The following is a 26154-nucleotide window of genomic DNA, read 5'->3' on the forward strand; positions in this document are numbered from 1 at the left end:
CACACACAACTCTCCGGGCCTGGCTGGGTGCTCCTCAGGCCCTCTTTGGGGCCGTGTGAACTAGCCCAAGGCATTCCAAAGGGGAGAAGTGGGGGCAGCCGCTGGCCACAGACAAGTAGCAGGAAATGGAGACAACTCTACTAGTCAACAGGGATGGCAGCAGATATGCCACTCGCATGACGGAAGCGGAGCTGCCCCTCCTTGTATGCAGCAGGGTCCTGGGTGCTTCAAGCAATTAGCAACCTTATTCTTGATTGGAATTTCTTTTTAAAATGATGGAGGAGCCAGGAAAGAAATCGAACTGCATCAGGTCTCTAATTACAAACAATAAAGTCTAGCCGTACAAATTCTTTGTGCGCACTTATGATGCGGAGAAGACAAAAGCAGATAAGAAGTTGGGAATTTTTTATTTCCACAGACAGGAGTCTAATTTCACATTCTATTATATGGGATAATGGAAATGTCGTGCAATTTTAATGTGGGGTTCTAGAATCTCCAAAATACAATACTTATGTTATTCTCTGTGAGTTAAATATTCATGCACACATAGAAGTTCAAATGTTTATCTCTATTATTCGGAAAAGTCTTGGAAAATGTTGACTTTGCAAGCCTTTGAAAGGTTTGGACTGGGGATATAAAACAGGCACCCTTCTCAACAAATGAGGCCTATTAGGTCAGCCCAGTTACGCCCAACCCTTCCTATGAAAGAATTAATATGAAAACAAACAGGATGTTCTGTACCCTGGGCTCAGGGATTAAAACATGGCATGTGTCTTGGGTTTCTAGGAGGCCACAATTTGCTTTAATTGCTGAACTGCAGCCTGGTAAAGGAATCCGACCTCTCTTTTCCTATCCCAGTGCAGGTCCCCGAGACCCTTAGGTGGGGTGCGAAGACCCCGTTTCCATCTCTCAGCCGAGCCCTCTCTGGCTCCACGCCTGACCTGACTGCAGCCTCACAGAATGCTCCCACGGTCTCGACTCACCAGGGATTGTCCCTGCTAAGCAATTTGCCATGTTTGCCGCTTAAGCCTTCAGTGAGCTCCCTCTCTGCCCTAGATCCTTTGCTGGCACACAGGCAGAGGGCTTAGGAGGGAAGTGGGTCTGCTGTCCTTGGCCCTGGGAGAGGGGAACAGGGAAGAAACGTCAGGAATCCTCTCCTCCTGCGCAGAAAGGATTCCTGGTGCTTCTTACCTTCTCAGGGTCAGGAATGGCAGTGGCAATGGAGAGACCTGCGTGGTGCTGGATGGTGTCCTGCTCGCCAGAGGGCTGGAGGCGCTCGCCAGTGGCGAGCTGGCAAGTGGGGTTGTAGATGCCTCTACGGAGGCCAGAGACATGGCCAGGGGGTGGGACTCCTCTCCCTTTTCCAGGCATCCAAGTGAACTCACGGAGAGCTGGTCCGGTCGTGGTGAGTATGAACTGTCCCCTTTGCTAAGCAGGGTCTGCCCTGGTTTGCCTATGGCTGGGTGACTACAGGTGAGTGCTGCAGGATCTTCCCCTGAGGGGCCGGGGCCGCCGCTCACCGGCAGAGCACCTGCTTGGCCTGCAGAAGGCTCCAGCTTCACTCCCTGGCGGCAGCAGCATCTCCAGGCAGGGCTGGGAGAGACTCCTGAGCCTGGAACCTGGGAGAGCCTGCTGCCAGTCAGTGCAGAGAATCCTGAGCTAGCTGGACCAAAGGTCTGACTCGGCAGAAGGCAGCTGCCAATGTTCCTATTTCCCTAGAGGAATAAGTGAGCAAAATTCAAGTGGAAGGAGGAGAAATAAAGACAATGAAGAAACCTGCTCTGTCCATCAGAGAGAGAAATTAAATTAATATTCAGTGTTGCAATCATTAGGACCCTCCACAATAAAGTCTAAACAACGCCGCATATTGGAGGAGGCTGGCAGGGGGTTTTCTTGCTCTCCTTCTTTCTCCCTCTCTCTTGTTAGAAATCAACAACTAACAGATTTGTTGGGAGTATTTACAAAACAAACCATTTGTCATGGTTACTCTTAGCATATGGTTTGAACAGTTGCGTGCTTTGCCAAGTGGAGCGAGGTGGTTTCAGTGCCATAAAATGTGAAGATTTGAGTTTCCTGTTGTGTTGTGCCTGGGGCGGAGAACTGGCTGTTGTCCCCTTCCAGGAGTTGAGCTCGGCCGGGAGGCGAATCTCTCTTCCTGAATTGAATCCCAAGGGAAGCAGGAGACCACCTGGAGCCATCCGGGTGAGGCGGCATAGAAAATAAAGACAAAGGGGAGAGCAGGGGAGAGCTGGGCTAGAGCGTCTCCTACCTACTCTTTGGAGGGGAAGGGAGCAGAAGAGAGTGCTCGGCTAGAGCGTCTCTCCTCGCCTCTTCTCAGCAATACTGGCATCAGCAGCAGCTAGCAAGCACGGCCCAAGGAGATGTCCCCAAATGACTGGCTGCATTGATTTTTGCACTGTGTTAGATTTAGTACACGCTGCAAACTGCTTCGAATTTGTGTTGCAAGAAAAAGCAGTAGAGAAAATCCTCCATACTAAACAAAACCAAAACAAATAAAGATAGTCCCAACAACACACACATACATCGGCTGACATCCGGACTAAATGTACGCAAGCAAGTTCCATTGGAATGAAAAGGACAAGTCTGGCATGTCTATCCTGTTTGTTTAATTTCAATGGGACTTCCTTGAGAGTAAGTTTAGTCAGGAGGTCAGTCTCTCTCTCTCGTCTTTTTATCGTGTTTTATAACGTGTTCCAGATGGGGGGGGGAGGGCATAATAAAAAGGAAGGTGGGATAAATTAATAAATGCTAAATGTGGTCTCTGTTGTAGCAAAGTGTTTATGTATTCCGAAGGCACAGCCTCCACGCAAGTATTATTCCTCAGAAGATGGGCCAAGTGCCACGTTAACACCTCTTAATACGAAATTAATACGCAGATTAGTAGCTTTAATTCATCTCAATCATTCTGGTCCCAGTCGAGGTTTGTTCAGTTAGCCGCCGGGTGGGCGGAGAGATGATCCGGGGAGTCAGCAGAGAACGGGGGGGCGTCTCCGTGACCTTTCCTTGTTGCCTTCCCCATTGAACTCAGCTGTGTGACAGCAAAGCCAGCGAACGCAGAGCCCGCCAGTCAGAACGAAACCCTGCATCTCGCTCTGTCAACAGTTTGTGCTTCCAGCTAATAACTTACCGGCAGAGCACCTGCTTGGCCTGCAGAAGGCTCCAGCTTGACTCCCTGGCGGTGGCGGCGGCGGCAGCATCACCGGGCAGGGCTGGGAGAGACTCCTGAGCCCGGAACCTGGGAGAGCTGCTGCCAGTCAGTGTGGACAGTGCTGGGCTAGATGGACCGGTGGGCTGACTCGGTAGAAGGCAGCTTCCGATCAGCTGCTAGAGAGCCCAACCAGGGCCTGGAATAACTTCTGGGGCAGGCCCTCTAAGGAGCCAGGGGCTGCACGGAGATCTGGAGGCCGTCCTCGCCAGGGCTAAGCTGCTCATGGGAAGCACCGGGATCTGCTCAGAGCCCAGCGCTCGCACCCAGCTTAACCTCGCTCCTGAGCCCGGCTCTTAGCCAAGGTTAGGAGAGCCAGCGCTTCCTCTCCCCGCCTGCAGAGGACAAGTCCCAGCCTCTGCTGACCTACACGGCCGCGAGCAGCGTGGACAGTGCTCTGTGCTGCTGCCAGCAGTGTGGGCCGTGTGGACGTGCACCTCGCGTGCTGGGTGGACCACGAGCGATCATCTGGGGGAAGGGAGGCTGAACCCTGCCTTCCCCGCCCGCCCAACCGTCCACTCAGCCGTGCCAAGGAGAAGGCGGAAGGCGAGAGCTCGGCCCATGAAGCAACCACCCATAACCTGAGACAATAACTCTCTTCTTTCTCTTGTAGCGTTTGTAATTTTTATATTTTTGGTTTGCAAACTGCCTTGAATGCCGGGGCAGAAAGGCGATCTAGAAACACAATAAATAAATAAAATTGCAACTTCAGGGGCTGCATTGAAGAAAAAAGCCTAAAATGTCCCCAAAGAGGCTCACAGAACAGCACATGACACATACAACTGTCCTAAGATACCGCTGAAGCATCTTATAGTATCTTATCAAGAAAAATGTCTATTAGACAGAAGCTGGAAAGTCATTCTTTTAAAAGTCAGATTACCTAGTAATATGACAGCAGGTAATCTGATGCATTCCAGGCATATTGGAGCGGATTTTTAGATCTATATGCTCTCTCAGTGGTATCCCAGGCAGAAACAGACATTGAAATGACACAACAACTCACAACAACTGACAACCAAGTGTGTGATTAGTAGTGTTTGCATGCTCTCTCTCTCTTCACTCTTTCTTTCGCTCAAGAGCAGGTTTGCTCATCACCATTATTTAGGAAAAGTATGAAGTCTCAGATTTAGTGACTACAAAAACTGGTCCATCCTTTAACTAGAAAATGCAGGGAGATAAAAGGACATCAGAGCTATGATTGTTATGCCAAGATTTGTAGAAAAGTCACATTACCTTGCATTATCTCTTCCATGTGACTTCAAGAAGTTCATATCTCGATATCTGGACAGAAATGCAACAAGCTGGTCATTTGTCCTGTGAGACAATTGAGAGAGAATGAATGAATGAATTCAGCCCCCAAACACTTAGACATTTATCAGGGGAATCTAAGTTTGGGTTTGTGAGCAGATATTCATTTGTCAAGATTCAAGCTGTCTTAGCATATCATGGAGTCTGATCTTGAGTAAAGCAGCATCCTCAGGCCCAGACTCAAGTCCCAACACCAGGCTAGGGTGGCCCAAGCTTGCCAAGTGGGAGACCCTGGAGCCAGAGATCCCAGAATCTGCATACACTGAATATGAGCCCCCCCATGAACCAGCCTTTCCCACACCATGTCTCTCATGCCTGCCCAAGTTTCCCAAGCAGCACCAGCAATGGGCCTGGAGAGTCTGGATGGTGCAGAGGAGAAGTGATGGACTGCAGACCAGAGGGCTGCACCTTTAAAGCTCTCCAGGCAGGGAGGCAGAGCTGGAAGGGGGGGTGGAGCCTGGAGGTACTTAAGATCCCGTTCCTCCTCTGGTCCTTGTGGGAGCACGTTGGTCAATGAAAGCTCTCCAGGGTGCTGAAACCCCAACCGCTTTGCCTCTCCCTTGCAGGTTCCTGATTTCAGGTCAGGACAGTTGGTTGCAATCCAGGAAAGGGTAGGCCTCCACATGTACAGCGCTATATTTCAATTCTGCTTTCTCTCCAGAAAACTCAGGGTGGCATACCCTTTTATCCTCACAACCAGCTTGTGAGGTAGGTTAGGCTGAGAGTGTGACTGGCCCAAAGTCATCCCACGGACTTCATGAATGAGTGGGGATTTGAACCCCAAGTCTCCCCAGTCCTAGTCTGACACACAGAGCTTTATACCACCCACACAGGATGTGGTGATGGCCACTAGGCTGGATGGCTTTAAAAGGCACCTAGATACATTCATGGAGGACAGGCCTGTCAATGGCCACCAGGAGAGCCACCGCAGGAGAGAGGGCACACCTTCATCTCTTGCCTGTCTGGTGGGCCACTCTGGGAAACAGGATGCTGGATAGATGGGCCTTCCTGACCTGATCCAGCAGGGCTGTTCTTATGTCCACATCTTGGCACTGAGAGGCAAGTTATACAGAAGACAAATTCAAAGTCAAAGTTCCTGTAGACGTCTGGTTTATCAGGATAGTGTCAAATGAAATGTTACTGTCCCAAGGACTGGTTTTTAAAAATAAATATGTCTGATTCCCATTACTTGTGCTAAATTATAAATAAGCCAAAGAACAATTTAAATTAAATCAACACTGTTACAGCATTCTATAGATATAGTTCCATTTGTGGGATTTTGCATACTTCTCAGATAAAGTGTTCTTCATTTGAAATACAGCTGGAAAGCATATTTTGCCTTTTTAATCCAAATATTCAAAACATATTTATTTCACTCTGAGCCTGCCTGAGCCCTCTTTTTCTGCTACAAACTCAGATGCAGAATACATGAAGGCGCTGGGGACTGGGGCTGTAGCTCAGCGGCAGAGCATCTGCTTGGTAGGCAGAAGGTCCCCGGTTCAATCCCGGGCAGCCTCTCCTGGGAGGGCCGGGAACGGACTGGAATCTTGGAGAAGCCGCTGCCAGTCCGCGCAGACGGACCTGAGCTGGCCGGACCAAGGGCCTGACTTGGTAGAAGGCAGCTCCCGACATGCCCATGTTCCCACCAGGAGTGAACAGAGCATGTCAAACTCTGCATCTCCCTTCCGAATCCTTGGAAGCAGCCATGACTGAAGGAACGGCTCCAGAGTATTTTGAAAATCAACAGACACAAGAAGAATCCGGTGGCGTATTTGGACTCCCATATTTATTGCAGCACCCACAAATTTTACACCACAATAAATCTGTTAGCCTTTAAAGTGCCACAAGATGGGTAGCTGGTGTTTGCTGTAACAGGCTTATGGAGTCAGGATTTAAAGATCAACACGCTCTCTTCCCCATCGACACAGAATAACTGAGAAAAGTGGGAGGAAGGGGGACCTCAAACACAGGCACAAAACTCCCCAGAACTTGACAGGGTAATGCAGCAAAGGTGTGTCGAGTGCCAAGAGACAGAGTCAGCCTGTCCACTAAGCCTGTCCCCTAGGGGGCACGGATGCTTGGCCGGGGGCGGGGGGAGCACTGTGGCAGAAGACAGCATTGCCCATGACTCCCCCCACCCCGTGTCTTGCACCCCTGAAATATTGCACAGTGGCGTGAGCGTGAAAATTGGCCTCCTGCTCCCTGAAAGGCCTGCACACTCCGCACCCCCAAAGGACAGCGTCTTCCTTGCGCCTGCACCTCAATGAGCCCCCAATCAAGCGCTAGACTCATCAGCTGCCCTCCCTCTCTGGAAGACGAACTGCCGGCCTCCGCATTCCTTTCCAACACGAAAAGGTCTCAGGCTGGATTTCCCAGTTAACAGCAGCATCTTCTCATCTCTGAAGTGTCAGGGTTCTGCCCCCACATCTCTCTCCCACTGGATCCTCAAACCAGCGCACGTCAGCCATCCGCATGGCTCACGTCAAAGCCAGGGTCCCGCATTTCTTGGCTGGGCGTGTGTGTGTGTGTGTGGGGGGGTGCCCCAGTCAGACTTGGCCTTGGGGGGCACCAGAAACCCTAGGGCCAGGCCGGCCAAGGAAATGTGCAGGAAGTTGGGCAGGACTTCCTTGTTCTGAGCCGCAGTGGCCTCTCTTTAGCTGCGCTGCTCGTAGAGGGGAAGAATCCTGGCCCCGAGCGGTGGCAGGGCAGCAAGACCAATCCCAGGACTCTATCCAAGCGGTGGGCCCTCTCAGCCGCCGGCAGTTGCGGCCTCTCCCACCATCTGAAGTAACGGTTCATTATGGCGCTGATGAATAAAGAACAAGTTAACCATTGACTCAGCCCAGACCCACTGGAGTATCTGCCCATCAATCAGGCTCAATGGCTGGATTGCAGGAACCGGGGGGGGGCCCCTTCCCTGGATGGCCACTCATGCGAGCCGGAGGGGTCTCCCGGGTCGGAATCTGCATCTCAATTTGGCACCCTCGGAAGAACAGCCTTCTCTGTCGTCAGCCGGGCCGATTTTCACATTTGCTGCTTCAGTGCGTGGCCATCTTATGGGATGAATAGACATTTCGGGAATTGACTTAGCAATCATTCCACATGAAAGGGCTTCAATGGCTGACATCTTAGAGCGAGTTTCAGGCAAACGCTGGCGTGCTAAGATGGTCTTGCAGAGATTATCTTTACTTTTGCTTTACCTTCCTCTACAAAAATAAAGCCTAGCACATTAGCAAGCGCAATAACCAGACACACACACACACACACACACACACACAAGGACCACTGTATTCGCTTGTTACTTATTGTCTGCCAACCAGCACATTTCAACGGCATGATTATAGACATGCCTACTCTTATTTTATGCACTGCTTTTCAGCGGAAAAGTTCTTAAAGCGCTTTAATAAGAAGGTCAGTTTCATGGTCATCCCATGAAACTGAAGGCCAGGAAATTTAGGACCGATAAGAGGAAGTCCTTTTTCACACAGTGCATAATTAATCTATGGAATTCCTTGCCACGGGATGTGGTGCTGGCTACCAGCTTGGTTGGCTTTAAAAGGGGCTTAGACACATTCATGGAGGACAGGTCTGTCCATGGCTACTAGTCTGGTGGCTGTGGGCCACCTCCAGCCTCAGTGGCAGGATGCATCTCAACCCCAGTTGGAGGGGAGCAGCAGCACGAGGGAGGGCGTGCCTTCTTCCTCTTGCCTGTGGGCAACGCAGAGGCATCTGGTGGGCCGCTGTGTGAAGCAGGATGCTGGACTGGATGGGCCTCCTTGGGCCTGATCCAGCAGGGCTGTTCTTATGTAAGTAGATAGGAACATAGCAAGCTGCCTTAGAGAGTCAGACCCTTGGCCTATCGAGCTCAGGACTGTCGACACTGACTGGCAGCAGCTCTCCAAGGTTTCAGGCAGGAGTCTCTGTTCCCCGGCCTGCCCAGGACCATCGGCCCCGCAGAGATGGAAAAGAGGTGATGGCACGGTTGCACTTACAGCGGTATGCGTGTTTATCAGCCCTGCTTTATCGCGGCCTCCAAACAACGGGAGTAAACTTGCAGTCATGTTGGCAGAGAGCAGCAAAGGCCTAGCCAAGGTCAGGGTCACGGTCAGCGTGAACAAATGGCTGTGCGCTCTTTCCATGGAGACATCGCTGAAGGACATTCCTGGCAACTGTCATTTCCCTTCCTCCGACCACCTTGACACAATTTCATAGCAGTTTCTGTGTTTCTAAAATGCTCAAATGCTTTTAAGACACCCTTGCAAATGTGGCCACTGCAGGCCCGATAGCCAGGGCAGCCAAAGGATGCTAGCACACTGAAAGCAGGAAGCCCTGGACACCCTCTCGTTTCTCTCCCATTTCTAGGAGTGTAGACAAAAAGCACAAGGAGCATTTGTCCGTCCAGATGGCACTGCCCGCCCGCCAGCTAAGTTGGCTTGTGCACTCGAGTCGCTCTACAAAACCACCATGGAATGGAGTGGCGTGAAATCTCATTTCTATGGGGAACCCCCTTCACGCTCTGGATACCTGCACAGCTTCCTGTTACAGCCGCCCAAGTGATGTAATCCTGTCCCCAGGTTTCGATCACCACACCTGCAGAAGTCAGAGGTGCACCAATCTCTGGCTTCCACATGTGAAGAGCAGGTGGAATTTGGGCCCCGTTTCTGGCCACATTCATTCCTCTGAGGGTCAGTTGGCATGAAAAAGCTAAAAACGATATTAAAGCGCATCAATAAAACACAGTACAAGCTGAAGTGAAAATCCACAGCAGACCATGAGAGAATTACGGCAAGGATAAGAGAACAAATGTGATTAAAACTCTCTTCAGCCCTGGACTGCAGCCAAACTGCTGCCAGTGGTATTTGAGATGCAAATGTTCTAAGAAAGATTGTTATAGGCCCCGTCACCGAGGCAGAACCTCTGGCAGGGATTCCTTCATCTAATTAGAGATATTGGTTTTAGCCAAGTGGGGAGTTTATAGAAACCCTCAACGTCTCATTATTCTTACCCAGCAGAGAATCTTATTTGTTTGGGATGCTTTCCAGTTTCATCCCAAGGAACCTTGAAGTACCTTTGGTTAATGGGGGGGGGGGAAACCAACTTGAAACCCCCAAATGCCAGGCTCGTATTCGTTAAGAGGGCCAGGGCCTTTTCTAATTGCGAAAAAGTGAATGATAATGCTTCAGAACCAAGCCATTCATTAAAACCTCCTCTCCACTGGGTTGCTTTTGGCTTTTCGGATGTGTGGGTAACGTCTGCCCCACACATTCCACAGAGATGTCCTCCTTCCTTCTATCCAGTGGTGGCATCTGAGAGCAGCAGCCTCTTGGTCTATCAAGAAGGAACGGCCACAACATTCACAGAGGTTCTTCCAGTTTGTCCCAAACCCCACCAAAGGCCACGGCCAAGGGCTGATGCCCACAGGAAGCGCTTCCATTTTTCAGGGATGGCAAAATCAAGGGATGAGCCATCCCTGACCCTTTTTATTTATTTAACATATTTACATGTGGTCCCGTATGCAGAGCGGTTTTGTCTCTGTAAGGCAGGAACTATCGAGACACCATCCCATGTGTGACTCGCCTGTAGTTTCTACCCACTATGAATTAATAGTGCCTCTTCCAGCAAATTCCCCTAGACGCCCGGATGAATTCGATGCTTGTTACCTTTTATCTGACAACGATGGCAAAATCACTTATGCAGTCGCTAAGTTTTGCCTTGTTGCCATTAGAATTCGTAGCAAGAGAGCACCTGTATAGTTAGTTTTCATGAAGTTTATGAACACCTGGATTAGTTATTGTTACTGTTTGGACTGTAAGCATATATTTTTCTGGTCAGCGACTGCAACTAAACTAAATGCCCTTCCACTGAAAAGGATGCACTTGCCCCATTGGCTATAAAGTTGGAAAATTCCCAGCAAGCTCCATTAATCAGGTAATTAATCATTAATCAGCATTAATCCATTAATCAGCAAGCTCCATTAATCAGGTTTACCCTATCAGGTAAACAAACTAACAACCCTAACTAACCCTAAGGAGAGCCAGCGTGGTGTAGTGGTTAGAGTGCTGGACTAGGACCAGGGAGACCCGAGTTCAAATCCCCATTCAGCCATAATACTAGCTGGGTGACTCTGGGCCAGTCACTTCTCTCTCAGCCTAGCCTACTTCACAGGGTTGTTGTGAAAGAGAAACTCAAGTATGTAGTACACCGCTCTGAGCTCTTTGGAGGAAGAGCGGGATATAAATGTAAAAAATAAATAATAACAATAATTTACTAGCACCTCCATTAGTCTTCAAGGCGCAGCAAAATCCTGGCTTCCCTCGCCATGTCCTTTGCTCCCCCAAACGAGCTGTTCTGGAGTCAGCCCTGCTGGGCCAACAAGGTATGGATTCTGCATGGCTCCTGAATGGTACAGGGGACTTTTGTACAGGCCGTAGCACAAGAGTGCACTGTTGAACACCCCTCTGATTTCCCGTCTCCCTCTTGCGTTGAGTGCATGAGCACAGCGCCAGTCAGGATGGGTCCCCTTCCTTGCCCCCACCCCCTTCCACAGTCCCCCATACACTGAAAAGTGTCCTAGGAGGCAACAGCCCACCCCAAACCGGCAAGCCAGCCTTTGCAGCAGGGACACCTGGCGGGCCCAGAAAAGGGCGAGGGAAACTCCCTCCTGGCTCTGCAAAGTGCAGGATGATGACAACCGGACGGTGAAGTATATTCCACACCGTCGACAGAAGAGCCACTGCTTTGGTGAAAAGCGACCCTTGTGTGTAGAAAGCTGCCAGAAATGCGCCTTTATCAGTCTCTGCAAAAGAGTCACACCTGCTTGTGAAAGTCACCCTGTGGGTGGATGGACTGGGAAGCCTTTCATAAGGGAGGCCCACGGCTTTGGGGAAGCTCTGAATGACTGAAGGGGAAAGAGGCAGGGTGCATTCTGGATACACACTGGAAGCTTCAGGACATATTCGAAGTGTATCTGAGATGGAGCAGAATGTTTTGCATCTTTAAACGGGGCTGGGCGGGGGCGGGAAGAGAGCCGGGCTTCAGCCAACGCGCGTCCCCAAAGCTGTGTTTGCAGAGGCAACTGACATGTGGGTGGAGGGCTATCTGGGGGAGCTGCGCAGGGCTCTCAGTGTGCGCTTAAAACCCAGCTTCCCTACCAGCAGCTTCTGAGTCAGGCCCACACCTTTTGGCCCCTGCTACCCTCCTGGAAGACAAATGTGGGCAGAGCCCAGCCCCAGAGGTGGGAGCCTGGTTGCCCTTCCTGCTCTCAGGGTGTCCTCACCCCTTTCTCTAGCCTCACCCACAAAGGATCACGGCAAACAGCAGCCCTTTTTGCACAGAGGGGAGGGATGCAGGGTCACCACGACCCAATGGTGGTCCTCTCGCCATGGCGCCATTGCCCATGTCCATTTCCACGCCTCTGACAACACTGATCAAATGGGATAGGAGGTGTTTTGGTGTGTTTTCAAAAGCCCTAAAACGCCACTGCAAACCGGGCAGCTGTAAGCCCCACGCTCAGGACCCTGAAAGCTTCTGGACGTGTTGCAGTGCTGCGTCCAACCCAGCTCTGGGAGCTGGGCTCACTCCCGCCATATCATCCTGTGCTAGCACAACCAGGGAGAGACGGTGGCGGGGAGGGGTCGGCAGCAAGTGGGCAGCTGGGCAGGCTGGAGCCGCCCCCCCCGCAGCCCTTTAAGGAGGCAGGAGGAAAAGCCCCGCCCTGCCCGGCCCCTCCCTCGCAGACGCCCCCTCCCCCTCCCCCTCCCGAGCCCAGCTGCCTTTCTATCCACTGTAAAGAGAGAGGGGCTGTTCCTGCTGGAGCTCCCGAGGGGGACCCTTTCCGGGTGGAAATGCATCTGGCCTGGTCTGACTTCCGAGACCTCCTTTTGGAATCTGGCAACAGTCGGACCTGGACTTCTGAAATGTTTGCAGCATTCTTGGGACATCTTTTTCCTATGCAACTGATTGTGGGTCCCCCCCCCCATATTTTTTGTTAAAATCCATTGCTTATTCCTCTAAGTTGTGTATTTTTTGAATTGTTAGCATGTGTGTTTTTTTTAAAGTATTTGCTGTTCATTACTTTTTAGTTATTGTTTGGTTTGGATTGGGGAAGATGGCCCTTCCCCATCCCTTGAGGGGAATCTCTGACAGTGTTCACACATGTAGTCTCCCATTCAAATGCAAACCAGAGCAAACCCTGCTTAGCAAAGGGGGCCATTCAAGCTTGCTCCCTTCTAGGGAGCATTATTATCTGGAGCATTCGCTCAGTGGTAGAGCACCTTCTTTGCACACAGAAGGTCCCAGGTCCAATCCCTGGAGCTTTCCTAGACAGCAGGCTTCACTGCAAGTGCAAAGCGGCCCCAAAAACGTTGATGCAAAAAGGGATTTAAACCCTGGATGTGAATTACACTACACTCTAATGAGCGACGAAAACCCCGAATTGTGTGTGAAGTGCTCCCCAAGACCTTGCAGGGACTTGGGGGTAAATTTGGCCAATATGTGAATACACACACACACACACCCCGCATTCCAGAGGAGACGTGAGTTTAAAGCTGGGAGTGAAAAGCTTCCCGTTGGCATCTCCGGGCAGCCAGGGAGGCCCCGAGGGTCAGGCTCAGCAGGAGGCCGCCTCTGCATCCCGGCATCTCCTGTGCCCAGGAAGGGATCTCTGCATGCCCTGGGCAGCTCAGTGCACCCGGCCCCCCTAGTCACAAAGGCCAGAAGAAGCATCAGCCAAGGTGGCCCACAGCGTTTCCAACCCCCCCCCCCACCGCGAAACGCAACAACCTCAAAGGGTAGTTTCAGTCTTTACAAACACGACCAGCATTTTTAAAGCACTTCCACAGCTAGGCACCGGACCTGAATGATAAGCAGTGGGTAGTAATGACATGAAAAGAAATAAAGCCTGATGGTGTTTGTTTTAAAAAGCCACAAGGAAAGGGGGGAGAGAACAAATAGGAATGGCGGGTGGGTGGGCAGGCGGAGGCTGGAGGCCCAAGAGCTGGGAGAAGAGGGCTTGCGATCCAGCCCCTGGAAAGGGAACCCTCCAACAGCATGGAAGCCGACCAGGAGTGCGACTGCGGAGGAAACGGGGGCGGGGGGGGGCTCTTCTCACGACGATCACTCGGGTAGGAGGAGACTCGTGCGGGAGCTGTGAGCACCCCCCCCCGTCCCCCGGCCACTGTCAGAATCCGACAAGCCAGGCAGGAGGAGGGGAAAAGGCTCGTCCGTGAGCTGGGGACGCCAAGTATATGCGCCCTATGTCCAACTCCCAATGAGAAGAAAGCAACTTTTCTTAACTTCCACTGGTCTAAGGCCCCCTTCCCTCAGGGGCAGCAGCAAGAGAAAGGACAAGATCACCTCCTGGATGCAAGCCTCAGGGCACCTCTGGATTACGGTGCAGTATTTCAAATCAGATTTAAAACAAACAAGCAGAATCTGCTGTCCAGAACAGAGAGAAGCTTGTACTCTGGAGCACAGCAAATCAGAAAATGCATCTCATGACTGCTCTAAACAACTCCCATGACTTGCATATTATTTGGTTTGACCTTTCCTTAAAGACCAGCCATTAGCGAGTTGGCAGGCAGAGTCTATCAAGCCCATCTGGAGTACATAAAAGAATATTTTTTAAAAAATGAACCATTTTATTTCTCTGCTATTTATTGCACCAGGGTTGTCCCTTGATGAACTGTGCGGGGGCTGCTGGGTACCTTGGCCACTTTTACATGGCAATGGAGCACGGAGGTAAAAGGATCAGGCCACTCTAACCAGGAGAGGGTTCGAGTCCATCTCTGGGAGGAGGGGGAGGAGAGCGGAATTAAAAGGGGAACTGCCCCTTTTAATTTTGAAGCAGCAGCAATGCAGGGCTGCTTTGCTGCATGGGGTGGAGAGTCTGTTTTCTGGTAGTGGGTACGAATTGTCCCCTTTGCAAAGCAGAGCTCACCTTGGTTTGCATTTGGATGGGTCATAGCTCAGTGGGAGAGCATCTGCTTTGCATGCAGAAGGTCCCAGGATCACTCCCTGGTGGCATCTCCAGGTAGGGCTGGGAGAGACCCCTGCCCAAAAGCCCTGGAGAGCTGCTGCCAGTCAGTGTAGACAGTACTGAGGTCGGTGGGCCAAGGGCCTGACTCGGCAGAAGGCAGCTTCCTCTGTGTCTATGTTCCCACACCGATGCTCCTACACCTTTATTGCAGGAAATATTGTTTCCCGCAATAAACATGAAAAGCATAGACAATATGCATGCATTGTAATCCGCTCAGAGATCTGTATATGGAGCAGTATAGAAATGTGCCACATCAATCAATCAAGGCATGTACATGAGTCTGGGAACGCAAGCAAATGTCTTTGCCTCTCTTGTTTGACGGTAGGGCCCACAGGCATGCTGGTGTATGGTGAAGATGTCAGCAGGACTCTTAAGGAAGCAGGACCAGAAAGAGCTCACTCGGCAAGATCAGGACCATGGACAGATCACTGGGCAGGAGCAGGCTGGATACAAAGCGGCCTCCCCCCACAACAAGCTTAGCTGTTGCTCCAGCAGTGGTCTAGCACAAGGGTAGGCAAGCACGGCTCTGCAGCTGTGGCTGAATTATAGCTCCCATCATCTCCCATCAGTGGAGATGCTAACTGGGCAAAGAGGCACCTTTTACCGTGGTGATTCTCTTTATTTAGCAGGGGGAGAGTAACTGGCCCTATCCACCCCCAGCACAGGACCTCCAGTGACTGTTGCTGGTGTCTATCTTGTGTTTCTTTTTAGAATGTGAGCCCTTTGGGGACATCTTATTTATTATTTCTCTGTGTAAACCACCCTGAGCTATTTTTGGAAGGGCGGTATAGAAATCAAAATGATGATGATGATGATGATGGGAGTTGTAGTTCAGAAACAGCTGGAGCGCCAAGGTTGCCTATCCCTGGCCTAGAGCCGGGCAAAGGCAGTTGCAAGTCGCCTTGGACATTGCTGCTGCCTCACTTTCTGGTGAGATGAGGTACACAGAAATCTGCCTTATACCGAGTCAGACCACTGATTCACCTCACTCGGTACGGCTGACACTGTCGCCCAATTCTCCAAAGGCAGGGGTGTCAAACTGCGACCCTCCAACGGCTGTTGGCCCACAACTCCCAGCACCTCTGGCTACTGGCCACTGTGAGTAGGGATGATGGACATTATAGGCCAATGAGGGCCACAGTTTGACCCCCCTGCTCTAAGGGGATCATCCTATAGCAGACAGTGCTTACAAGAGGTCATGCATTCAAATGCACACCAGGGCAGGTCCCGCTTAGCAAAGGTGGCAGTTCATGCTTGCTACCACAAGGCCAGCCCAGCTAATGGGTGGATCTATGGTCCCAGCCAGTGTAAGTCTCTCTCATCCCTGCCTGGAGATGCCAGGGATGGGACATGGAACCTTCTGCATGTGAGAGAGGCTCGACACTGAGCTATAGCCCCATCCCAGAAGCATCGGACTGGAAACAAAATGCTGGGCTAGATCAACCCTTGATCTGCCCAGCAGGGTCGTTCTTAGGTTAGGCCCACGAAGGAAGTGAGTAGAGTTCACCAAAGCCCATCACACTACCTGATGGGATAGTCAGCAGCGCTGAGGTTGATGAAGAAGTCCCACGGCCAGTCCTGCATTTCCATTAAGTCCCGCATGCTCTGGAGATACGTGGCCAGAAGGCTCGCTCCTCCCCAGATGGTGGCCATGCGCCAGGAGGAGACCCGCACGTTGGGGTACTGGCTTGCAAACTGGAGCACTTGCCGGTGGAGGTAGTTGGACCGCTGGATGGTGGGGAAGAAAGAAGAAGAAGACAAACAGACGCCAGAGTTGGTCAAAGGGGCTCGACATGTTGTGTGCACAACACCTCTGTGGAAACCTGGTGGCCTTCACTCCCAAGCTCGGGAAGTGGGCAGGACGCTGCAAGAACGGCGCAGGCAGAGTCACGCCCCAGGGAGGAACTGCCACTGCTGACTCCGCGTAGGAGGCCGTCTTTGCTGTCCACAGGAGCTGGCGGGGCGGCTGGTACCTTCTGGGGGGACCTGTGCTCTTGGTGAGGTCGACCAGGCCTGGAGATGGAAGAGTGGCAAGCGGGGGGGGGGGGGGGACACAGGACTGCAAGACATCCGCTTCCAGGGGTGCTCCTGAGCCCCAGGCCTGCAGCAGCCACATCCGCAATGGTGGATTTTCAAAGCCGTAAGGAGTTTGAAAACACAAAGCGACTATGCCACGGACTGGGCCTTCGCTGTGGCTGTCCCAGGGCTTTGGAAAGCGCTCCCTGTCAAAAGAAGACATTCTCCATCTCTGGCTGCCTTTAAAAAGACCCAAGGGCCACACCTGTTTTCTCAGGCTTTTAGTAAAAAAAACATTTGCAACTGTTTTTGTTGGTTTTTTATAACAATCTGCACCACCTGGAGATGCATATATCAGGCGATCTATAAATGTGACAAAGAAATGCATGAAAATTGGCAAGAACATTCCCCAAAGATGACTCCATGGAGAGAGTACAGTACAACCATTTGTTCACTGTGACCCTAACCCTGACCTTAATTCTTTCCTCTGTGCAAAAATGACTGCAATTTTACCCTAATCATTTGGGGGCAGGAATAAAAAAGGGGCAATCACATGGTTGCACTTAAAGCTTCCTCTGTGCGATCACCTCTTTCCCTTCTTGAGCAGGGTAGATGCTGCCAAAAATCACTCCGAGCATTCATGCCCTGAGATGGTCCAGATGCCAAAATGTGTGAGGCTTGCTGATGGACTATTCCCCTCCCCATGTGTTCCTAACATTTAAGTATACAGGTCGATGAATCACCTTGGTGTCCAAGAGAGCCCAAATCACCACAAAATAACATGAAGCTCCATTTATGCCCTGGGAGCACAGTACACACCTTGGAGCAGCTGGACAGTTTGCTGACTCATAGAAAAGACGCTCCAGTTGTGCCTGGAAGCCCAGCATTCGGAGTCCCAGGAGAGCTGAATCAGCATTTCCGCCCAGGAGAACCATCTCCTTAGAGAGTCATGGGAAGGGGTTTTTTTTTTTTGCCATAATTGTCTCCTCCATCAGAGCTCAGGCTAGAGTTTTGTGGGAAATAGGGAGCCTACGATGAGATCATTATGGGAGTTAAGAACCCAATTTAGATGTTTAACATAGGCGATGACTAGAACTATATTATAGGCTTTTACTTCCTGCCCAACCAGAACCGTTACGCAGCTAGGAAGGCAGAGAGTTTCACTCCAGAAACAGACTATCCTTAGTCCAAAGAAGACATATGCCGGACTGGCGCAGAACGAGTCTTCCATCTAAGGACAGGACGTGCTTACGCCACGGGCTTGGATCCCAGCATGCTCACCTTCCAGTTATATGGCAAGCAGTGGTTGGCTTTAATGGGCCACCAGGACTGACCCCGTAACTGGAATATATGGAGATGTAATCCAGGTGAAAAGATGGATATACAGTTCCTCTCTCAGGCCTGGCCTTTACGTACAGCTAAGGGAGAAAAATCACTAAAAACTTCCTGAGCCGGTTCACACAATGGCCACGACATCAGTTAAACAAAAACCTAAGATCCTGGCGGTGTGTACGCCCCCGTAGAACACAGAACCTTTTCACCGCAAACAACTGTCATTAACCCAAGATTGGAATCTAGGAACTGAACGTGGTCTCTTGATCTTGGGTACATAGGAACGTAGGAAGCTGCCACACCAAGTCAGACCCTTGGTCCATCTAGCTGACTGTCTACACTGACTGGCAGTGGCCCTCCGAGGTTTCAGGCAGGAGTCTCTCCCAGCCCTAGGAACATAGGCAGCTGCCATATACTGAGTCAGACCATTGGTCTATCTAGCTCAGTATTGCCTTCACAGCCGGGCAGAGGCTTTTCCAAGATTGCAGGCAGGAATCTCTCTCAGCCCTCTCTTGGAGATGCTGCCAGGGAGGGAACCAGGAACCTTCTGCTCTTCCCAGAGTGGCTCCATCCCCTACTAAGGGGAATCTCTTGCAGTGCTCACACATCTAATCTCCCATTCATATGCAACCAGGGTGGAGCCTGCTTAGCTAAGGGGACAAGTCATGATGGCAACCACAAGACCAGCTCTCCTGGTCTCTCCTAGTTGAAGATGCTGCCAGGGATTGAACCTGGGACCTTCTGCACACAAAACAGATTCTCCTCCATTGAACTATGGCCCCCTCCCTTAAGGGGAATATCCTGCAGCAGGCAGTGCTCACATGTGGTCACCCCTCCAAAGGCAAACCAAGGTTAACCCTGCTTAGCAAAGGGGACAATTCATGCTTGCTACTGTAAGACTGGATCTCCACCCAACCTGAAGTGTTCGTCAGTTGCGATGAATATTTGGCGTCGGTGAGCAAGTTCCAGATTCTCACAACCCACTCGGCAGGAGTGTTTGTGCTGCTGGGAAGCGAGCATTTTGGTTTAACTGACATTGCAATCATAGTGTGAACGGGCTCCCTACAAACACACCAGGGAGGAAGGTAATAGCCCAGGCTGCTCTAGGCTGTGCCGGTTTTCTATTTGCAGGGAGTTTTAAAAATGTAGATCCACACACTGACACGGACATCCCAAAATGGCAGCCTCCACGCATGATCTGAAGTGGTACAGTCCACCCCAAAATCCCAGCAAGCATTCGTCGCCTGAGATGGCCCTGATGGTGGACCAACTGTGTGGGCCTGGCACATGGATTTTAAATTGGTGTCTGAGAAATGCCTCTTAGGACTAATTGGCTGCCGCAGCGTGACATAGAACAGACAGGTCTGGACAGAGAACAGAAGCCCGTAAAAGAGGCCAACCCAGGCAGGCAAGAAGAGGGAGGCTCGTATCTGCACATTGATGAAGTTGGGCACAACCTCCACGACAGACGCGGGGAAACACTTGACAGGTACGTGGCAGAGATCAACACAGGGAGATGGCTGAAGCAAAGACGACAGATGGAGAGACAGGCCATTTATAACCAGTGCAGATACATTACCTTGTCCACATGGATGTAATAAAAATGGTCTCGGTGGTAAATAGCCTTAAACATGCGCTGCAGCTGCCGAGATGCTCGGCCATGAACCACCAAGACAAAGGCGATCCTGACGGGGTTGGCTGGCAGGTACTCGACGGAGTCCTCGTCCCACTGGAGATTGTTGCTGGCTTTTCCTGTTTGGAAACAAGACATCGTCAGGGCATCCGGTGTGCGGCTGCAGAGCTGAGGGGTCTCGGGAGAGCCCGGAGGGCGGTCAGGAGGCGGGCCTCCCCCCACCCCACGCCCCCCACTGCCCAGAGCCCTTTCCGTGCCACACTCCGCCCCATCCACGCCCCGTCTCTCCCAATGGGCTTCGCTGCCAGGCCCAGCAGTGGCTGCCGAAAAGCCCCAGTGGGACTCCCGGACTCGTGGTCCGTTTGGCCTGTGTGGAGCTCCCCTGGTCCCAGGTGGAGAGGGCTGTTCCTGGGGACTCCTTGGAGGGGAACGGAGCCCTCCTGGGCCCCGGCGCCATCTTGGGAGGGGTGCACTGAGCAGCGCTGGGAGGTGCCACCCTTTCCAGCGCTTCCCCCGAGAGCTCCAAAGAGAGGGCCCCGGCTCTCTGAAAGGGATACCCCCCCTTTTTTTTGCCAAAGTGGCCCCCACTTGAAAAACAGTGCCGATCACTGTTCAGCGTACGCAGATCTATATCTGGACACACATACAGGAATGATTCACACACTGGCCCCTGAGCTGCCCATAGCCATCCCAGATCTGCAGCAGGGGGGCATAACTACGACCCCCCCCTTGCACACGACCACTCCGCGGGCCTCCACTTGGGATTTCCCCTGCCACGTGCCGTCTTTGGGAGCGTGCGCCTGGCTCGGAATCGTAGCTGGCTGCTCCTTGGACTCACCCTACCCACCGTAAGAGCATGGCCATGATGTTCAACACACATACAGTGTCTGAATCCCACCTTTGGGAGGGCCTGTCCTCAGGCTCATGTTTACAATGAACGCAGACAAAACCTTTCACAAAACAGCAAACGTACAAACGGCCATCATGTCTGCATAGCTCTAATGAGACGCTGCAGATGGGTGGAAGGTGCCTGGCTGACTCTCTCCGGAGAATCTCTTCCTTCCACTCGGCAGCCTGAGATGTTGCTCTGGAAAGAATCTCTCCCAGGGCACTTGGGAACCCACATGGTACTTGCACTCACAACCAAGCTTTACTGAAGTGATGCAGGTGCATTTCAACCGGGATTCAACCACCATACAGTAGAAGGAAAAGAAAGGAAAAGAGCCAAGAAGGAGCCTCTACAAGACATAAGCTGAAAGGGGAAGGAAAGAAGAAAAAGAGGAAGAAAAGAAAGCCCCTCTCGACGAGCTGAGCTGACAGAACAGGGATGTCACAGAACGTTCACAAACATTCTGATGGCTGAGAGGGGAGTACCAGTCACAGAATACTGGCAAACAGAGCTGCCAGAACGGGGAGAGAACGATCTGTTAAGCTGGGCCAAAACCTCCACACAGCACCTAAGGGAATACGGAGCTTAATGCTGCTGGTTGGATCAGGAGCTGAAGGGGGGGTGCGCGCATGGGGGTGGGTGGCTAAAAATAGGTCTGGAAATCAAAGAAATTGCTACTTTGCTCCTACGAATTAGTCACTCTCTCAGCAGTTGCAAATTGTTGCTTTTATGCTGAAGTCCTCAGAGCTTTGATGATATACACAGAATACGGACTTGGCCCGATTTTTCCGTTTCTGTATGCCTGCTTGTGTCTTCATAGACATGAAGGGAGAAGTGATTTAAGGTGATCTGCAAAATAATTGTGTCCTGCATTTTTCTATGAGACGAGAGATGCCTACTGGGGATGGATTTTCCTATTTTTAGCCTACCTAACCCTTGATCTTCACCGAGGCTGGAAGCAAAGAGAAGCCCTCGCACCTTGGAGTTTGGCCATGCGGGTGCATTCGCTGTTTTAAATGCCTCATGACTGCCGGTACTCATTTTTATCATAAGGTCCTGAAGCGAGAGAGGCCAGGCAGAGAAGATCGACAGCTGACAAAGATGGCCACCACCAAACCCAGCTTTTAGGGGTGTGCAAGAATCGTGTGGCGCAGTCTGGTCTGAAGCTGAACTGAATTTGGACCGAACCACGGGTATGCGAACCAGTTCCATCAAACCCATCAGATGGGCTCGAAGAGGTTTGAAGTGGTTCATGATTGAACCGCTCAAACAAACAGTTTCTGCACATCCTTACCAGCTTTGGTTTCCCCTCCCAGATGCCTCCGAATACCAGTTGCAGGGGAGCAACAGCAGGAGAGCGGTCATGCCTTCATTTAATGGGTGTGGGCTTCCCTGAGGCATCCAGTGGGCCACTGTGGGAAACAGGATGCTGGACTAGATGGGCCTCCTTGGGCCTGATCCAGCAGGGCTGTGCTTATGGATCCCATTCTAAACCCTTTACGCTAAATAAGTGAAAAGTAGCCTCCATATGTTCGACTCGTCTTCCGCTGTTTTCTCTTGTTCAGCCTTGAATTCTCAGACATGATCCTCAAGGGAGAGCTAAGCACTCGGTGGGCCAATGGAAGAGTGAAATTATGCTCCAGCAAGTGCCAAGAAAGCACGGAACAAGCCAAACCACCAGGGAACTGAAGGAACACTGGCGAGCTGGAAGTTACTGGTTGACTTTTCACTAATGAATCATCTTTTTTTAAAAAAGAAAAGCTAGACTGGAAGCAATCAGTCTCTGTTTACAATCTAGCTTCTTCAGTTTATCATCCTTAGCAATCCATTCCCAAGAGCAACACCAATAAAAGCAAGAATGACAAACTTTTCGTTTTCCCAAATTAAAAAAGGGAGGAAAAATAAATAGTCTTATCCCATTTTGACTTCCTACTTATTTCAGAAGCAGCTCAAATGAGAGCAGGAGACACTCTGTTTGTTGGCGTTGTGCATGTTTGAAAAGATCCTTTTGGAGCTCTTCACAGTCCATGAGGGATAGCCTCCTCCTGATTAACTGGGTGCCATCTGCAAATAAGCAGTCATGACTCACCCCTAACAAGATCTCCGCCAACTTACCTGGAAGACATGTTGAGCTGACTGCCCTGTACAGGTGTAGGCAACCTGGGCTCTCCAGTGGTTGAACTACGACTCCCATCACCCCAGCGACCACAAATTATGGCTGGCAGTGATGGGAGCAGCTGGAGAGCCAAGGTTGCCTACCCCTGGTCTGGTGGTTTCCTGGATCCCTCCCAGATCTCTTAGAAAAGGTCAGGTTTGTGTCTCTTTCTCTGCCCAGAGATCCTGCTCAGCACTTTGGTCAAGTGTTGGGGGAGACGGAGTCTCCACTGCTCAACGGCTGGAGGCAACCACCCCTACCGTGCTTTGCAACGGAGCCCTCGTGAGCCCTGGCACCACCTTGGAAGGCGCCCTGGGAGTTCTTCCTGCCTAGCGCTCCGAAGAGAGGGCTCCTGCTCTCTTCAAGGGCCCTCCCAGCACGGAGCAAAGCGCAGGAGGGTGCAGAGCTCAGTTCTCACCATGCTGAAGGCTTCTTCTTGTGGCAGTCACCAGAGTGGCCCCCGCTTGAAAAGCAGTGACCGTCACTGCCTTCGAGGAGTCCCGAAATGCTCCTGGATTTCCCTCTGGAGACATTTCAGGCGCAACCCTCCCCCTTCCTCCGTATTCCCACCAATCTCCCCCTCCCCCCCCAGATGCGATAAATGTGCCCGTCTGCCTGGGAAGCACTGCCAGACTGAGACTGCTGCCCTCTTTGCACCATGAAGTATTTGTCCGGCAAGATCAGTGCCCAATAAGCATTGCTCTGCTGGGGCAGCCCGGAGAGGAGTTTCCTGCGGCGAGCAGCCTTTCTGCAGCTCTGCCTGCCCTGCGAGCACCATGGGAGGCAGCAGCCATCTCCTCCCTCTTTCAAGCAAGGGCTGCCATGCGAAGATATCAACTTGAGGCCAGACGTGGCAGTAAATCCATTTCTCTTAATGGAGGGGGGGGTCAGAAATCAATGCAATTCGGCCCTTCCCTTTCCCAACTGTTCAAACAACGGGGAGAGAATAATCACACAGGCCCCGGCAGGCTGGCCACGGCTTTTCCGGGCTCCCTCTTTGCCCCGCATTGGTCGCTGCCTTTGCTGCACCACATGGAGATGGCTTGGAGGAACCTCCCGAGTCCAAATAATGCCGGGCTAGCTGCTGCCGCCTTTCCCCAGAGACCTCCATCGCCTTCCCTGCCCTGCCCTGCCCCGTCCTAGGAAGCGCCTTCTTTGAGCTGGACAGCCGAGACTCGGCGGAGGCCACCCCGCAAGCGAGCGAGAGCACACCCCACACAAGACGGCAGCCTCAGGAGCTGCTGGAAAAGGACCCCCGGCGGGACTCAGACTAGGTTAGTCCCACGGGAGTGAAGGGGACGACGGCCCAGCTGCCCTGCGGATGGCACTCAGGCAGGATCCTGGCCACCACAGGAATGCAAGGGCGTAGCAGCAGCAGGTCCAGAGGCCACCCCAGGCCCTGGGTGGAGGAGGCCAGCCAAGGGCCCCTCACCTGCAGCCGGCTTGCTGGTGTCGGACGCCGGTGTCACGGCCCCGTGAGGGGCGCCGGGCCATGATGTGGCTGCGTGTGGGGACTACAGGCTGCGTGGGGACGCGGCAGAGGGGCGGTGGCGGCAGAGGGGTGAGCGAGTGGGCGGCAAGGGCAGACGGGGCCCATCTTCACACCGTGCCTCAGCCCCCCCCCCCGTTGGAAAAAAAGCCCCCTTCTTCTGGGAAATCCTTGCGCAGGGGGCCCCTTCTGAACCGGTTACGCCCCTGGCCGAGCGGCAGCCTCTCCACTGAGACGGAGCCAATCATGGCCATTCAAAAGCCAAACCATTCAAGCCGCATTACTGAAAACCACAGAGTCCGGGCCACATTCTGCCACCCTTGGTCATCCTTAATGGTACTTCTGCGCATGATTAGCATAATGGCTTCCAACAGTGCGATGGATGCCGGCGGCTTGACAGGGAGCTGCTCAGCGGCAGAGACGGCCTCCCCAGGACCCATCACCGCTCCCAGGCATCACTTCCACCGCTGGGGCACAATCTGGCCAGCGAGCTGAGCTTTCGCCTGTGACGGCTCCACAGCTGATGCCTGGCACCCTCTCGCCACAGGCGGCCCGACTGGTGTCTTTTCTCAAGCCCAGGGCCAGCGCTCCTTCTCCCCCTCCTGCCGAATCCCAGCTCTTCATTTGAAGGTACATGACAGAAGTTGAAATCCAAGCAGATTTTTTTGGGGGGGGGGCGGATGTGCAATATCCCATTATCGACATCATTTTATAAAAAGTTTACTTGCATTTCACGCAAGTGGAACATAAAACAGAAGAAGCGAGGCGGACTCTCATTCAGGTTCACCCCCCCCCCGGAATGCCCCATTTGGGCCCTCCAGGTGCTTTTGGACTACAGCTCCCATGATCCCCAGTCACAGGGGGCACGATGGGCGTTGCAGTCCAACATCTGCAGGAGGGCCAGAGGGGGGCAGTCCAGCGACAGGAGCGTCAGTCGCGTGGTGCTGTCCTTATGGCAAAGAAGGGAATCGACCCTGGCTGCACCGATACGCACCGGGGGCTTGTTCTGCAGGGCGTTGCTAGCCCCGAGGAAGCCGCCTCCCACCCAGTCAGGCCACGGGCCCATCGAGCTCAGCAGGTCTCCAGCGACGGCCAGCGGCTCTCCCGGGGCCCAGGCAGGAGTCTCCGTTCCCAGCTGGAGCGGCGCATGAATCGGGGCCCTCCTGCATGCCACGCAGAGGCTCTCCCCGGAGCGACGGCCCCCTCATCCCCTCAGGGGGCTCAGCCATGCAGCCCCCCACCCAAATGCAAGCCAGGGCAGACCCTCCTCAGCAAAGGGGGCCAGTCCTCCTCTGCAGCCCAGACAAAGACCTTTTTTGATTTCAGCTCTGGCTTTCTGTATGAAGAGTATTGAGCCACTGCTTTCCAACCAAAGACTGTTCTCAAAGCAGCCCGAGGGAGGCTGGGCTGGGCTGGAGAGGGCCAGCTGCTCCCCTAAGTAAGAGGCAGAGGGGAGAGGGGAGGGCAGCCACGAGGTCTGGAGAGCTGCTGCCAGTCAGAGCTGAGCAAGGCAGAGCCGGGGCTGACGCGCGATCCGTGGCGGCACCAGGGCTGAACCCGAGGCGGGGCGCCGGAGGGGCAGAGGGCAGCCGCGGGCAGGCGAGCGGAGTGTCCGCCCCCTGGAGCTTTCTGGCACAGACACACGGGGGAGCAAACTGCTGGCTGGCCCCCGGCCAGAGCCCCCACCGGCTCAGTATGCGGCAGCTTCGGGGACTATTGTCTGGGCTGGAAGGAGGGTCTCCTCTGAGTTAGTCACAGGAACACCGGAAGCTGCCACAGGAGAGCCAGCGTAGCGTAGCGGTTAGAGTGCTGGACTAGGACCGGGAAGACCCGAGTTCAAATCCCCATGCAGCCATGAAACTCTGGGCCAGTCACGTCTCTCTCAGCCTAATCTACCTCACAGGGTGGTTGTGAGGATGAAAATAAGCATGTGCACCGCTTTGAGCTCCTCGGAGGAAGAGCGGGATAGAAGCGTAAAAATAAATAAACAAACAAACGGAGTCAGAGCCTTGGTCCATCTAGCTCACTCTTGTCTTCACAGACTGGCAGCGGCTTCTCCCAGGTGGCAGG

At 52.6% G+C, this 26154-nt stretch overlaps 1 protein-coding gene and 1 non-coding gene across 2 annotated transcripts in view; one reads left to right on the forward strand and one right to left on the reverse strand.

The window, feature by feature from the left end:
* The window catches only part of XYLT1 (xylosyltransferase 1), a 141217-nt gene that overhangs the window by 24768 nt on the left and 90295 nt on the right, over positions 1-26154 (reverse strand). Inside the window, exons 4-6 of the mRNA XM_053276103.1 lie at positions 19498-19670; positions 16096-16298; positions 4460-4540 (exon numbers count right to left, since the gene is read on the reverse strand). Of these exons, the coding sequence (XP_053132078.1) occupies positions 4460-4540; positions 16096-16298; positions 19498-19670 (457 nt within the window). The remainder of the gene's footprint in view (positions 1-4459; positions 4541-16095; positions 16299-19497; positions 19671-26154) is intronic.
* On the forward strand, positions 5981-6052 carry TRNAT-GGU (transfer RNA threonine (anticodon GGU)). The gene has a single exon. It is a non-coding gene; the product is annotated as a tRNA-Thr (tRNA).

Source organism: Hemicordylus capensis, chromosome 13, assembly GCF_027244095.1.
Source record: "Hemicordylus capensis ecotype Gifberg chromosome 13, rHemCap1.1.pri, whole genome shotgun sequence".
In the NCBI taxonomy this organism is placed as follows: Eukaryota; Metazoa; Chordata; class Lepidosauria; order Squamata; family Cordylidae; genus Hemicordylus; species Hemicordylus capensis.